This window comes from Mustela nivalis, assembly GCF_964662115.1.
Source record: "Mustela nivalis genome assembly, chromosome: 19".
Classification (NCBI taxonomy): Eukaryota; Metazoa; Chordata; class Mammalia; order Carnivora; family Mustelidae; genus Mustela; species Mustela nivalis.
In genome coordinates this window covers 35,852,430-35,866,021 of record NC_139038.1, presented here as the reverse complement: position 1 = coordinate 35,866,021, position 13,592 = coordinate 35,852,430, and the positions used below count along the sequence as shown (strand labels likewise).

The 13,592-nt window shown below is 56.8% G+C and overlaps 1 protein-coding gene across 2 annotated transcripts in view; it reads right to left on the bottom strand.

Annotated features, from left to right (window-relative positions):
• LOC309854302 (mitochondrial import inner membrane translocase subunit TIM16) overlaps positions 1–12,364 on the bottom strand; it is a 65,878-nt gene extending 53,514 nt beyond the window's left edge. The window contains exons 1-6 of one of the 2 annotated variants that reach the window (XM_082713200.1): positions 12,185–12,364; positions 9,840–9,936; positions 8,683–8,757; positions 4,931–5,001; positions 4,355–4,538; positions 1,523–1,599 (exon numbers count right to left, since the gene is read on the bottom strand). In XM_082713200.1, the coding sequence (XP_082569326.1) occupies positions 1,523–1,599; positions 4,355–4,538; positions 4,931–5,001; positions 8,683–8,757; positions 9,840–9,936; positions 12,185–12,244 (564 nt within the window). In that variant the 5' untranslated portion in view covers positions 12,245–12,364. The remainder of the gene's footprint in view (positions 1–1,522; positions 1,600–4,354; positions 4,539–4,930; positions 5,002–8,682; positions 8,758–9,839; positions 9,937–12,184) is intronic. The other variant, XM_082713202.1, reaches the window with a different exon arrangement.
• Between the last annotated feature and the right edge of the window lie 1,228 nt (positions 12,365–13,592).

Sequence of the window (13,592 nt, the reverse complement as noted above, 5' to 3'; positions counted from 1 at the left end):
GGAGCCTTTGCAGACTCTGCCATCTTCCCATCCTTCATGAGTGGCTCTAAGACACAGCACATCCCCAGAAGTCCCGAAGATCACCCATCTCCCCAAATCCAACAGATCAGCGTTATTCACCCCCAGCAGACTCTTCCAGAGGTCCCCAGCCACCTCCCTCAGGGACCCTGTTGCCCTGGGCCTAGGGGCATAGACTGTCAGCCTGTCTCGGCTTCTGTCCTGCCACAGGGTGGCTCCTTGCTTCTGCTGCACAGATTCTGACCCTTTCTCCAGGCTCACTCTACCACCCTCCTCTCACCCTCCTCTCTCCTGCTTGGGGGACACCCCTCTTTCCCCTGGTAGGTGTCCTGCAATGCAGATGCCACCTGTCCTCCCACCCTCAGCTCACATGGATGCCCAGAGCTCCAGTCTATGACATTCCAGGCCCCCACTAGCCTATAGGCCGAGAATTACCCCTAGAAGCTCCCTGTCTGGACGGCAGGCCTCCCTTCCAAACTGCAACCCTGGAACCAGCCTCATGACCCCCCCAAACTTCACCCCAGCCAGCACCAGCCCATGTCCCCTCCATGTCCCCCAAACCTCTCTGCATCAACCCATCTGCCTCCCCCAGGAGGTGGCCTACCAACCCTTTTAGGTACCGCCCATCCCTACAATGTTCTGTCCACACTGCAACTGGGAAGCTTTCAAAATACCAATCTGCTCACCTCACGCCACGGCCCCTCTCTGGCTTTAAACATCCCAGGTTCTCCTGCTGCTTCTACGGTAACAAGTGTCACCTTGTGCACAAGCCTCCAGCCTCGCCCACTGCTCTCTGCCCCCAGCCCCTTCTAGGCCTACATCTATCGCTACTCTGCCCAACTCTCCCCATCCAACCCCAGTAACCCTCCCTTCTCAGGCCCCTGCCTGAGACCAAGCCCCCGGTCTCTCTATCAGCTCAGAGCTCCTCGTGTCCCTCTCTCAGAGCCCTGTCACAGTTCACACTGATCTTTTCATCTGTATGATGCCTTAGGCCATGTTGGCTACTCTCACCAGCAGGGGACCCGGTGGGCACAGGGCCTGGCATCAGTGAGGACCCAGAGGCCTGCTGACAGCATGTGGGGGCCGGCACCACGCCCTGTGCATGGCTGCTGCTCGACACAACCCTCTGGGAAGGACAGTGGTGTGGACAAAGCACACAGCAGTCCGATGAGGTGGGCTGAGGGTGGAGGGGAGCCAAACACAGACACCAGGGTTGGGGGTGGGGCTAGCACGGGACCTAATTTGAGCCCCGATCTGATAGGGACCCCATATCCTAGTAGCAAAGAGGTGTGAGGGTTTCCAGATGCAGATGTGAAGCTGAAAGTGAGAGCAGCTAAGGTGGGGAGAGGAGATTCACAAATGCTCCTGGCCTAAGCGCTTTCCTGACCGGTAAATATCGCCAAGCCCGCCAGGGACAGCCCAGGACATGCGGTTCCCAGCGTGATATCCCCGCACAGAGCCGGCACGCCTCAGTCCATACCACGGGCATTTCCCCAAGACTTACCTTGCATGTCGTGCCCACCAGGGCTCCGTCCCGGCTCCAGACAACACCCTGCACCAGGTCCCCATGGGCCGCCAGCTCTGCAGAGAAGCAGCAAGGTCAGGAGGGGGTCCAAGGTCTCCCCACGCTGTCCCAGGCAATGGGGTCACCAGGTAAGTGGGCACAGGAGGGCCCAGGTCAGGTGCCCAGGGCGGAGGCAGCAGCTGCAAGCTCTCTCTTGAGTGGGAGGAGCAAGGCCAGCATCTTCCTCCACCATCTCCCTGCACTGCGCCTAGACTTCTTCCTTCAGCCCTGCCCACATCGGGCCACACTTCTACTCTAAAACCTTCTGAGCCTCCCTACCCTCACTCAGCCCAGCTCTCACGTCCCACCCAGACTAACGTCCAGTCTCTCACCAACACAGCCCGACTGAGTCACACCAGCTCGTGGCCAGGACACACACATTTCCACCCCAGGCCTCTGCTTGGGCCATCCTTGCTCCTCCCCCAGCATGACAGTTTTAAAATACGCCCACGAATTATGGGATGCTCGTTCTATTAGAGGTTGCACAGTCTCCCCACAAAAAGATGCTGGGATGCCTGGCTGGCAATGTTGGAAGAGCATGTGACTTCTTGGTCTCAGGGTTGGGAGTTCGAGCCCCACACTGGGTAGAGAGATTACTTAAAAATAAATAAATAAATAAACTTAAAAGGAAAAAAAAAAAAGATGCTGACATCCTAACCCTCAGCACCCATGCCGTACCTTTCTTTGAAAACAGTCTTTTTAGAAGATCAGCTTAAGCTGATATTGTTCAGGATGGGTCCTAGTCCAGTAGGACTGGTCCTCGTGGAAAAGGAAACATGGATGCACAAACGTGCACAGGGAAGAAGACAGGGAGAAGACACCACATACAAACCGAGGGATGCCTGGGGGGCCTGGGACAGACTCGCCCTCATTGCCCTCAGAAGGTGCCACCGTGCCCGGACCCCTGGGTTCTAGACTTCCACTCTCCAGACTGTGAGACAGGAAGTCTCTGTGACTTGAAGTCATCCAGGTTGTGGTGCTTTCATTACGGCAGCCCTCGGGCTCCAAAGCACGCTCTCTTCCAAATGTGGAGCCCCATTCCCTCCCCCTTGAGTGGAGCCGGGCTTAGTAACTCGTTTCTACTGAAGACAGTCAAGAGCACATGGAGGCGTGTGACTTGCAAAGCTGGGCCATGGAAGGCACTGCCGCTTCCTCCCTGCTCCCTGCCCCGTGGTGGTCCACCAGAGGCAGCCAGCCTCAGGCTGTGGGGGCAGCCCAGGGAGGGGCCCGGTGGTGGGGACTGAGATGTTCTCCTCACAGCCAGCACTGTGTCTGCAAACCCTCTGAGAAGCGGAGCCTCCTGCCTCAGTCAAGTCTCCTGATGAGGAAGCCAATGTCTCAGTCACAACCTTGTAAGAGACCCTGAGCTGGGACCACCCAGCTGAGCAGCTCCCGAATCTCTGACCCTCAGAAACTGTGAGATAATAAATGTTCATAAATATTCTAAGCCTCTATGTTCTGGGATAATCGGTTCCGCAGCAGCAGATAACCGCTCTACCCGGGCTTCCTCCCCCTGGGACTAACCCAGGCCCTGCTGCCCACCTGCTCCATGGGCTGGACCCCGTTGTTTAACCTCATCTGCGACATGGGAATGGCAGCGGTGGCCTGTGGAACCACTGTTGGCAGGAAGGCCTCAGCACTGTCCAGGGCTGAGAGGGCTCGAGACACAGCAGTTACAGCTGGGTGACCTCCTACTGACAGACTGCCTGGTGACCGTCCCCTCTGCTTCAAAGGCCAGACCGGTCTCCTGGATGGTACCAGGAGCTGGGTAATTCACAGTACTGGCAGCCCTCAGCTGCCCCCTTGGTCCCAGCCCCAGAGGTAGGGATCTCACCTCGGTGAGCCTGACCCATGCTGGATGCTCCCCAGACAGCCCTATAAGGCAAGGCTGTCCTTTAGCTCTCGGATGCCCTAAACAGGGCATGTGCGTATCAGGGCCTCGGCAGAAATGACACCGGGGCATCACCACAGAACGCCAGGCCTCTGCATGGGTCACGGGGTCACAACCATTCGCTGAGGAATCTGACCCAAAGCTGTCATCATCTGTGCTGGTCTGAATGTTTGTGTCCTCCCCACACTGAAGCCTAACTCCCGCTGGGACGGGGTCTGGAGGCAGGGCCTCAGAGAGGTGACCGGGTCACGAGGGTGGAGCCTCCTGAGCCACATCAGTGACCTTATAAGAGGTCCTGAGAGCCCCCTCGTCCCTTCTGCCAGGTGAGGACAAAGCACTGGAACAGCCATCAGTGACCCGGAAGCAGGTTCTCACGAAACACCGAGTTGGCTGGCACCCTGACCTTGGACCTCCAGGCTCCAGAGCCACGAGCAATGAATTCCTGTTGTTTGTTTGTAAGGCACCCTAGCTGCGGGGGCGGCTTAGAGCAGCCAGACTTGGAACGCACCAAGACAGGCTCAGCCGTGAAAACCAGTGGAGAAGCCTCGGGGAAGGGGCTGCAAGACAGCAGAACCCTCGTCTGACAGAGAAGCAGCCAGAAGTTTGCTTTCAAAACTGAACTGACATACCACTCAAGAAGCAACACTAAGAAAGGTACTTGGGCATACGGAGGAAAAACAATTTCACGAAATAAAAACACATGCCTACAGGAAGTGGGACGGAGCATTTGGGATACGTCTGCTAGACTCTCACCACCTTTCCTATCACTGACACACGAGCCATTAACACGTATCCTGGAATTCACATTAAGGAACACAGAGGGCGACAGCGTGCCATCCGGACGGGGGCTGCCCGGGGAGGGCGGCCAGTGCGGCCCGTACCTGTGAGGGGCTGCTGCTTGGCCACGTCCCAGAGCTTCACGGCCGTGCCCGCTGCACTCACCAGGACGCCGTCAGCAGTGGGATGGAACTGCAGCCCATCCACCTGCATGGGCTCCGGGCCCAGCACCAGCCCAGGCACCGAGGGCAGCGCCTGGCCAGTGGCAGGCAGGCGCCACAGCTTCACCTGCGGGAAGGAGGAAGTCCGTGAGCCCAGGCGGTGGTACTTGGGCACAGGGACCGTGTATCCCATGAGAAGACAAGGTAATCCAGCCCAAGATTGCAGCATGTCATCGGGGGTGCGGGTGCGGGGAGGGGCAGAGACACGGGGCAGGGGCTCTGGTCCATCCTTTCCAGTGTCCCACACCACCCCAGCCCTGCTCTCCTCAGGCAGCCTAGCAACGGGACAGCAAGTCAGGGCCACAGCTCCTGCCAAAGTCATGGGAGCATGCTGGAGCCAGTGTAGGCTGAGGAACTGAGGCTCTGGGCTAACCCAGCTCTGGAGGCCTGTGCAGGAGCCAAGGGCCCTGGAGGGTACTGGGAGAGACATCAAGCAGCTCATCCAGCAGGTCCACTCACCGTCCTGTCAGCTGAACCCGTGGCCAGGAGGAAGTCATCAAAGGGAGAGAAGTCCAAGTCTGTGACCAGGTCTGTAAGAAAGCAATGACTGACACAGGCCTGGCGAGAACTTCCCAGAACTTTGGTTCCAGCCCAATAGGATATCTCCCCAAGGTGAGGAACCACAGCCCGGGATTTCAGAGGTGGGGACAACTCCGCCCACATGGTGGCAGGCTGAAAGTCCAATAGGAAAGTCACACTGGAAATTCCCACCTGTGATACACATCCCCCAGGATAGGCAAAGAGGCCCTGGCATCAGGAGGTCAGCACGATGACAGGCAGGAAGCTCCTCAAAACCCCAAGCACCTGCATTTGCCCCAGATCCAGAACCCAGTGCAGGGCCCGGCCTGCAAACGTGTGAAAGAATGCGAGTGTCAACCCACGAGGGATTCACGAGATGGACAGACACCACCCAGCCCTGACAGACCCTCAGCACCGCCCCAGCGAGACACACACGCGTCTCTGCAAACAGAGCAAGAGGTGGGCTGAGTGCGGGGCCTCTCAGGTCAGGGCTCAGGGCAGCTTCATGGAGGAGATGCAGGGAGCCCTGAAGAACATGCAGAACTAGAACAGGTCAGAACATCAGGGACATCAGGGAAGCCAGCATCTGGGTGACACGTGCAAGCTTGGAGTTCTCTGCCCCTCGAGACTGCACCGGGGGGGTGGGGGGCCACAGTGTATCTGATCCAAGGATGAGCGACCAGCTTCTCTCTTAAGGGAATTAAACCAGGAATTGGGAGGCCTCGTGACAGGGTGCCTCAGGGACTGGCCTGGGTGGCGTGGAGGGCAGCCAGCCGCGAGGGAGCCTTCGGCTCCCGTGCCAGGACCCTCCGCAGGCCTGCATGTCCAGCTGCTCCTTCGGTTTTGGAAATTCCCCAGGCCTTCAGCTCTGGAAGCTCTCCTCTAAATCCCTTTTTGGCCAAAGCAAGCTGGAGTTGGTCTCAGTTCTTTGCAACCCAAGAACCAGAGCTGCTCACCTCTGGAAGGCCAGGAGGGGGAGACAGGGACACACAGAGTGAGCCACAGCCCTGAGGGGAAACCCCCATTTCCTGAATCTCAGGAGGAGGGTGAGGAGGTCAGGGCTCAGTGTGGGGGGTGGCAGGGAACTATGAGCATTCTGGCCAGGCTTGCGTCACCAGAGGAAGGAGCGGAGTGACTATCTCTGCGGCCTGCCTCCACTGGGGGTCAAGCAAGTCTGTGTTCCTCTCGGGCCACAGCCAGACTCCAGGCATCCTAGCCAGAACAGAAAAGAGAAGGGGCAGATGAAGACAGGCACCCCTTGGGACAGCCCTGGTCTGGATTCCTGGAAGCCCTGCCACCCTGACTGTGGGGTCTGCACGGGACAGGGCAGAGCAGGGCCCAGCTGGGTGCCGCAGCCAGCATGAGCAAGCTGGCGTCCCCGAGGGAACAAGAACCAGGGACATGGTCAACCTGAGTACTCAGCTGGCTGGCAGGCCTGTGTCCTTTGCATGCATTTATCTCATCAAATCCTCACAGCGACCCCTCAGGATGGCACTGTGGTGTGATCCCCAACAGGGGGGATGAGGACGTGAGCACAGAAGGGGTTTAAGTAACTTGCCCAGAGCCACACAGCTAAGAAAGGACAAGGCTGGGCGGTCAGTCTGGTTTCAGAACCTATTCCCTCAGCACAGCACTACACTACCCTTCCCAGGTTGGAGCAAGTCCCCAGCCACCCCACAGCCCAGACCACAGGAACACTCTGAAACACCTCCCAGCCTCCTGCTGCCTGGGCAGCTGGGCTGAAGGGCACCTGGCCCTGAGCCAGGAGGCAGAAGGCACCCCCGAAAGGCAGGGGAGCAACAAGAGGCCAGCCCACCGCACTCTCCCCCCTACTGGTGGCACCTTGGAGGGCAGACTGGTGCCTGCTGCTTTGAAGGCAGGTTCTGAGGAACTAGAGGTGCCCCCCATGCAGCATTCCAGCAAGGCTGTGAATAGCTGAGGCCACAGGGAGCTACACCCGATCAAAAGAGGCCTGGTCCAGCTTCTCCTCGAAGGCCCCCCAGTAATGGGGCTCGTTACCCAGCAGGCACCAGCAACCTGGGGCAGCTCCCTGAGGGGTAACATGCATCAAGAATACAGGGCTCAGGGCCGCCTGAGTGGCTCAGTTGTTAGATGTCTGCCTTCGACTCAGTTCATGATCCCAGGGTCCTGGGATGGAGCCCCGCATTGGGCTCCCTGCTCCCCAGGAAGTCTGCTTCTCGGCTGCTTGCCACTTCCCATGCTTGTACTCTCGCTTTCTCTCTCTGTCAAATAAATAAATCTTTAAAAAATAACAAAAACTTTCTTCAGGAAGGTGTAAGAATGGATGAGAAAGCAGATTCTTGCCATGCATTACAACAAAGATGAATCTCAGAAGGTTATGCTAAATGAAAGAAGCCAGATTTGAGAGACTCCACACAGTATGATTCCATTTATGAGAAACGTCCAGAAAAGGCCGGGCCGTAGAGCAAAAGCTGGCAAACGTTTGCTGCAAAGGGTGAGGCAGTGAATACTTGAGGGCTTGGGGGCCATATGGTCTCCGTCACACCTCCTCAACTCTGTGGTTGCTGGGAGAAAGCAGTCACAGGCTGAATGCCAATGAAGAGGGTGGCTGTGTCCCCAAAAACGCTATTTACAAAGACAGGCAGCTGGCCAGACTTGGCCGTGACAGTAACTCAGAGACCCTGGCCGCAGAGCCAGAAAGTAGATCAGCTGGAGCCCAGGGCTTCGGAGCCGGAGGTGGAAACGGATTAACCGCAAAGGGGCAGGAAGATCCTCTGGGGAATCGTTCTAAAATTGGGTTTTGGATGCCCAATTCTGTCACTTCCATAAGAGTCATTGAGCTCCTCACTCAAAACAAGTCACATCAATGGTACGTAAACGATGCCTCAATAAAGTCGTGAAAGGCTTTCAGAAAGAACGAGATGAGAAGGTGTAGATATCGTGTTTAGCACACCGAGGGCTCTCAACCAGGCTTCACCACGGTTACTTAATTGGCCACTGTCCTCATCAGCTGGACCCCGACACTGAGCCGCACACTCAGACTGGGGACCTAGGGCCAGCCCTCTTCCTTCCCCCCAGGCAGCCTAGCAGGGGCAGGAACGCAAGCCAAAGGGGCTGGCCCGCAGCCGCAGCAGCAGCTGGACAGGGAGCGAAGAGGCAGCTGGGCCAGGGCTGCCGCAGCCCAGGGAGAGCGAGCTGTTCCCTCGGAGCGGGCGGGCTGCCAGGTGGGCTGCCAGTTGCCCCCAGAAGCAGCTGTGGCTCACAAAAGCTCTCTTTGTGAGGCCCCATCTCCAGCCCTGAAGCACAGACGGCCCCCTCCTAGAAGGGTGTTGAGCAGCCTGGCTAAGGAGGAGGCCTGGTGGTGAGGGGTGGTCTGCTGGGCTCCAGTAGAAGACGCAGGGCTAAGAACCCCAGAGGGTTGAGTCTGCCACAGTGCACTCCACGGCATCAGCCTGGAGCCTGGTGCTGGCCAGGCCCGTCCCCGTCCTCTCAGGTGGGCGACCTGGAGCACTCAGGTTCCCCTCTCTCTGCCCAAGTGGAATTCTCAACCAGGACCAAGCGTTCTAATATGGACACTGTACAAAGGCAGAGCAAGGTATAGTAGGAGGGACCTCTCCAATCATGGGACTGTGGCTTCAGGTGAGTATGAGTCCCTGCACCCAGGGAGGGAGAAGCAAGTTCTAGACTTTTTTGATCCAGTCTCCACTCACCTGAATGGCAGCCGAGGTAGGTCACATGTCTCTTGTCCTCTCCTTGGCCTTCCAAAGGCACGATGCCCAGCACACCTGTCAAACACATGTGGGCTTCTAACTTCAGTCCTAATGGGAACTGTCTGCTGCCCAGGGCACCCAGAGGACAGGAGACCCAAAAGCTCAGCCTTAGACCTTCCCAGAGCCTCCACCAATCATAAGACAATATCCCCCTGGACATAGTGATTGATCCAAGATTATTTTCTTTTCCTATGAAAGAACATGTGACATCAGATGTTCAGAACATATTGAAGAGATTGTCTCTTTTTCACATTGTAGGTCATATGGGATCAGCTTAGGGCCACCAGTGGCCAATTTCCCCAGCTTTACTTGAGAAAGAAGCCATCATCCAAGGGTAGCAGAGCTCAAGAAAAGGACACAGGTCAGGGCCGATGGCATGTGTGAGCCTCTGGATACGGCTCTGCCCAAAGCCCCTGCATGTCTTATTTACAGCAGCCAAAGAACTATCTGAATTTTGTTTAACTCAGTTTGATGTCCAAGTCATCACTAGTGACCAAAAAGTCCCAACTAACATAGGGGAGCTTTTCAAATCTTGGTGTTCCTATTGACTCCAAACAATCCCAGACCCCCAGATAAGGAATGGCTAGCATATGGGGATAGCTGAAAACAAAGAGGATAGTCCTCTCCTTGTCATCCCGGCCAATCTGTTAAAAACCATAACCAGGGACGCCTGGGTAACACGGTCAGTTAAGCATCTGACGTTTGGTTTCGGCTCTGGTCATGATCTCAGGGTCCTGGGATCGAGCTCCATGTTGGACACCATGCTCAGAGTGGAATCTGCTTGACATTCTCTCTCTCCTTCTCCCTCTCCCCCTCCCACTCATACTGTCTGTCTCATTCAAAGAAATTAAAAAAAAAAAAAAAAAAACCACAGGCATTGTAGTTTATACAAAATATGCGTATATAACTGCATCAAAATCAATCCATTTCTGCACACTGACCACTTTGTAGGGGTCTAAGGCCCTGCAGGGTGTTGACCTCTGACCCCCACAAGGAGTCTTCAAGCCTCCAGTCTGAAATGAGCCTGCCCTTCCTCCCCATCCTTATTAGGCTGACAATGTCTAAATGTCCATCCACATCCATGTCCAGCTCCCTACCTGGACGGTCAGAGTTAAATGCAATCAAGTGACAGCTGGATTTGATCTGGTTCCCACATGAGGGTGTGGTTCCTGCTCGAATGTCACTGATCCAGGCCTGAAAATAAAGAAAAGAATTGTGACAGCCAGGTCTCTGCTCATAACTAAGGCAGGGGCTGCACAATTAGAAATGCATTTCTTTGGATCTAACCCTGTGCCCACTCACATACTTCCTTAGGATATGCAAAATATTACTGAAATGATAACCTCAATCATAGCGGAGTAATTTGGTCTATTAAATCAGTTCTCTGATAAGGGGGAGAAGACTGTCAGAAGGGAAGCTCTGCATAAATGTAGTCAAGAGGCCAGGGGTTATTCCTGTTAAAAGGGAGAGAGAAAAGCAGAGAAAGCAGAAGTGAGCACCTAAAACAGAAGACAGACTCAACTTCCTCCAGGGCATGGCCGAAGGCCTCCCCCAAGCACAGGGGTCTCCTTGCAAGCCCCAGGAGAAAACACTCAAGCTCAGAAAGGGGAAGAATCAAGGCCTCTCCACAAGGTCTCACAGAAAGGTGAACATTGCACCCCCAAGAGAAGGCAATAATGTTAAAACCCCCACATACAGAAGGCAAAGGAGCACTCGTTCTGAAACTAAAGATCAGCAAGGTCCAAATGTTTTCTCTGTTGGTATCAAAGCACTGCATGACACTCATCTCGGCCACCCGAAAACTGAACACCCTTGTTTTCCAACCTACCCACCCACAGTGCACCAGAAACCGCCTCTCCCATGCAAGTTTCTATTTCAATTTTTACCTGGGTTATCATCTTGCATTATTTCATGTTTACTGTACAAGCAGAGTGATAGGAAATACCTTTAAAAGGAGAACAGATCACCTGCCCTCCCATCTCCCTACCCTAAACTATTTAAACCTTTCTCTGTAATCCCTGGTCCCATGCTCATCTGTTTACTTTGCTGGACTATGGCCTACCTGGGACAAGCCCCAAAGCCCACTGAGTATACTCCAGACCCATAAAGGAGTGCTTACTGCACTCAGAAGGACAGTATATTAATGCAAATCTGAGCACCTCTCCACCCCTTGCTTTGCTTTCAACCTTTTAGTACAATGGTTCCCCACCGCATTCAGAAACAACCCAACTTCTTCCTGTGGCCCTCGAACTCTACAGGACTGCTCTGGACCATCTGACAGCCTGCTTCCCCATCACTGCCCTCCATCCACCCTGGCCCACTTTCCAGGCTCCTTCCCACCCCACTCTTCTCACAGCTGGCTGCTTCTCACCCTCCTGGCCTCAGCTTAAATGTCACCTTCTTCCCTGGAGCCTTCCCTGACTACTGTATGGAGATTAACCTCCACTTGGCCATTCATCTCCATCTCCATCCCAGCCCTTCCTGTGTGTTCTTTGGGGCACTTACTAAAACTTGCAGCGCCCTTGCAGGCATGTCTGCTTGCTGGATGTCTCCCTCACAAGACTGTTAGCAGTAGAGAGGAAGTCAAGTGCTGTGGTGTTCACAGTTGTGGTTCCAGGAGCACACGGAAGTACAGAGGAAATACTGTCCAGAGGATGAAAACTGGGCTTCTGCCCCAGTACCCTGCTGTGCGTTTGCTCCTGATGGGGTTACTAGAGGTCAGCTCCTAAGCCTTCCAAATAATACTGGGAGCAGCAGAGCAGGACTGGCATCATCACCTCTGAAGCACAACCCTCATGAGGCCGGCTGCCGTTCCGGGGGGTCCGAGGCGCCCCAACACCTGGCTCAGCTCTTCCTCTGGGCTCAACCTCCTCGGGCTTCCCCAGACCCCACCCAACCCTGGCAGCATCACCCCAGTAAGAGAAGAGCTGCTCTTGCGCCAGCCCTGAGAGAAGGAAGCGCCGGCGGAAACCCGAGGGAGGGGCGCGCCTCTGACTGAGGGGCTCCCGCTCTTCGGCTGACACACCCGGACTCGTCAAGGCCAGCGGAGAGAGCGGCATCTCTCCCGTACCCAAGCACCGGGAAGGGCCGACCGGGGCGGCAGGGAGGAGCTGGTGCCAGCAGCGCCCGAGCCGCGGTCCCCGGCGAGGCCGACCGGAAGCCGAGAAGGCAGGCAGCCTTGCAGGCCTCAGGCCTCGGCGTGGCTGGGCGGGCTACACCGCTTCGGGGGTCCCAGGGCGAGGCAGGCGAGCCCGCGGACCGCGGCGCTCACGGAGCGGTCAGAGAGGGACCCGGCCAGGGATCGCCTGATTCTGTCCTCCGAGTGCTACGGAATAGCCGGGCCCGGGCCTGAAGGGGGCGCCCCGGGGCAGACGGGCTCAGGGGTCCCCGAGTGGGGTCCGGGGTAGGGGGAGGGGCGCAGGGACCCGAGGGCAGGGCTTACCTCGCGGCGGGACGGCCGGGCCTCCGTGTGTCGGAACTTGGACACCTTGAAGCGGCTCATGGCGACGAGGACGGCGGCGGGTGCAGCTTCGAGGACCCGGGCGTCGGCTCTCAGGTGCACGGACAGCAGCCGCGACTCCCGCCGCCTCCGGCCCCACCCGCTCGCGGCCGCTCGCGGCCACGCCCAGGCACGCTCCCGGCCAATCCCAGCCCGCTCCGGCCCACCGGGGTCCGCCCCGGGCATTTCTCCCCCGGCGGGAGCGCCGCCGGCCCCGCCCCGCAACCAATCGCCGCGAGGCCGCCAGGCGGGGCCACGCCCCAATGCCGGCGGGCTGGCCGCGCGGGCGGGGAGGTCACGTGCGGCGCGCTGTCCGCCCCCGACCTCGCGGGGCGCGCGCGGGGGCTGGGGGCACAGTCCCGGTTTTGTAGTCGGGCATTTTTCCGGAGGGCGGCTCTCCAGCGTCCTGGGCTCGCCTACGCCGGGCAGAAAAGGGGCAGAAGTAGACTAGCTCCATTTCGAACACGGGGACCACGCTCAGGACAGAGGAGCCGCTGGCCGTGGTCACACAGATAGCTGGTGGCAGCGGGGAAAGGAAGGGGAGCTCAGGTCTGACGCACATCCCTATCGCTGGGCTTACTCCAGCGCCTCCGCGTCCCACTCCTCCTGCTTAGGCCAGGTGGACTGAGGGCAAGGGCGCGGCCTTCAGCATCCCCGCATTAGGGCATGTCTTGGCGCAGGCCTTGGGCGCCATAGGGCAGGACTGACACCTGCAATGAAAGCAAGTATGATTTAGAGATAAACGGAAAGGCAGAAACTTGAGAGAAATGGAGAATAACTTCCAGAGCGCCGCTGCCCCACCAATGACTCGCTTAGTCCCCAGACAACTCAGGAAGAAAAGAGAACGACTTCATTTCACCTGGGGCCATTCATTCCACAAGCATATTTCTCTTTGCTTTGAAAGCGAACTCCAGAATACGCTTTCTGCTTGAGAACAGGCAGAACACCTGCTCAGGCGTGTCTGTAAAAAGGACTTTGATCCGAGGAATGCCAATGATTGCTGCAAAAATTTCCGGAGCCTGTGGCAGAGGAGAGCCTGTCCGGAGGTACCTGCCCACAGGGTGATTCTGAAGAAGTTTGCAGTCGTGGAGGGTACCAGCCGACCCCCAGATGCAAGTTCTTTTTTTCAGTTTTCACAGCTAAACTGTGAAGTCTCAAAGGCTACTTCCTACCTGTATCCTACCCAGTGAATTAAGAGCGACTTTGATCTCCATAAACTGAAAATAAGAGGCCAGTGGAGTGGACTGAGGCCTGGGATTTGGAATTCTGAGCAGTCCAGCAGCCACTGGATACAGCTTTCTCCGGGGAGCCTACACTTGGAACTCTGGAATTCCAGCAAGGTCCGCAGTGT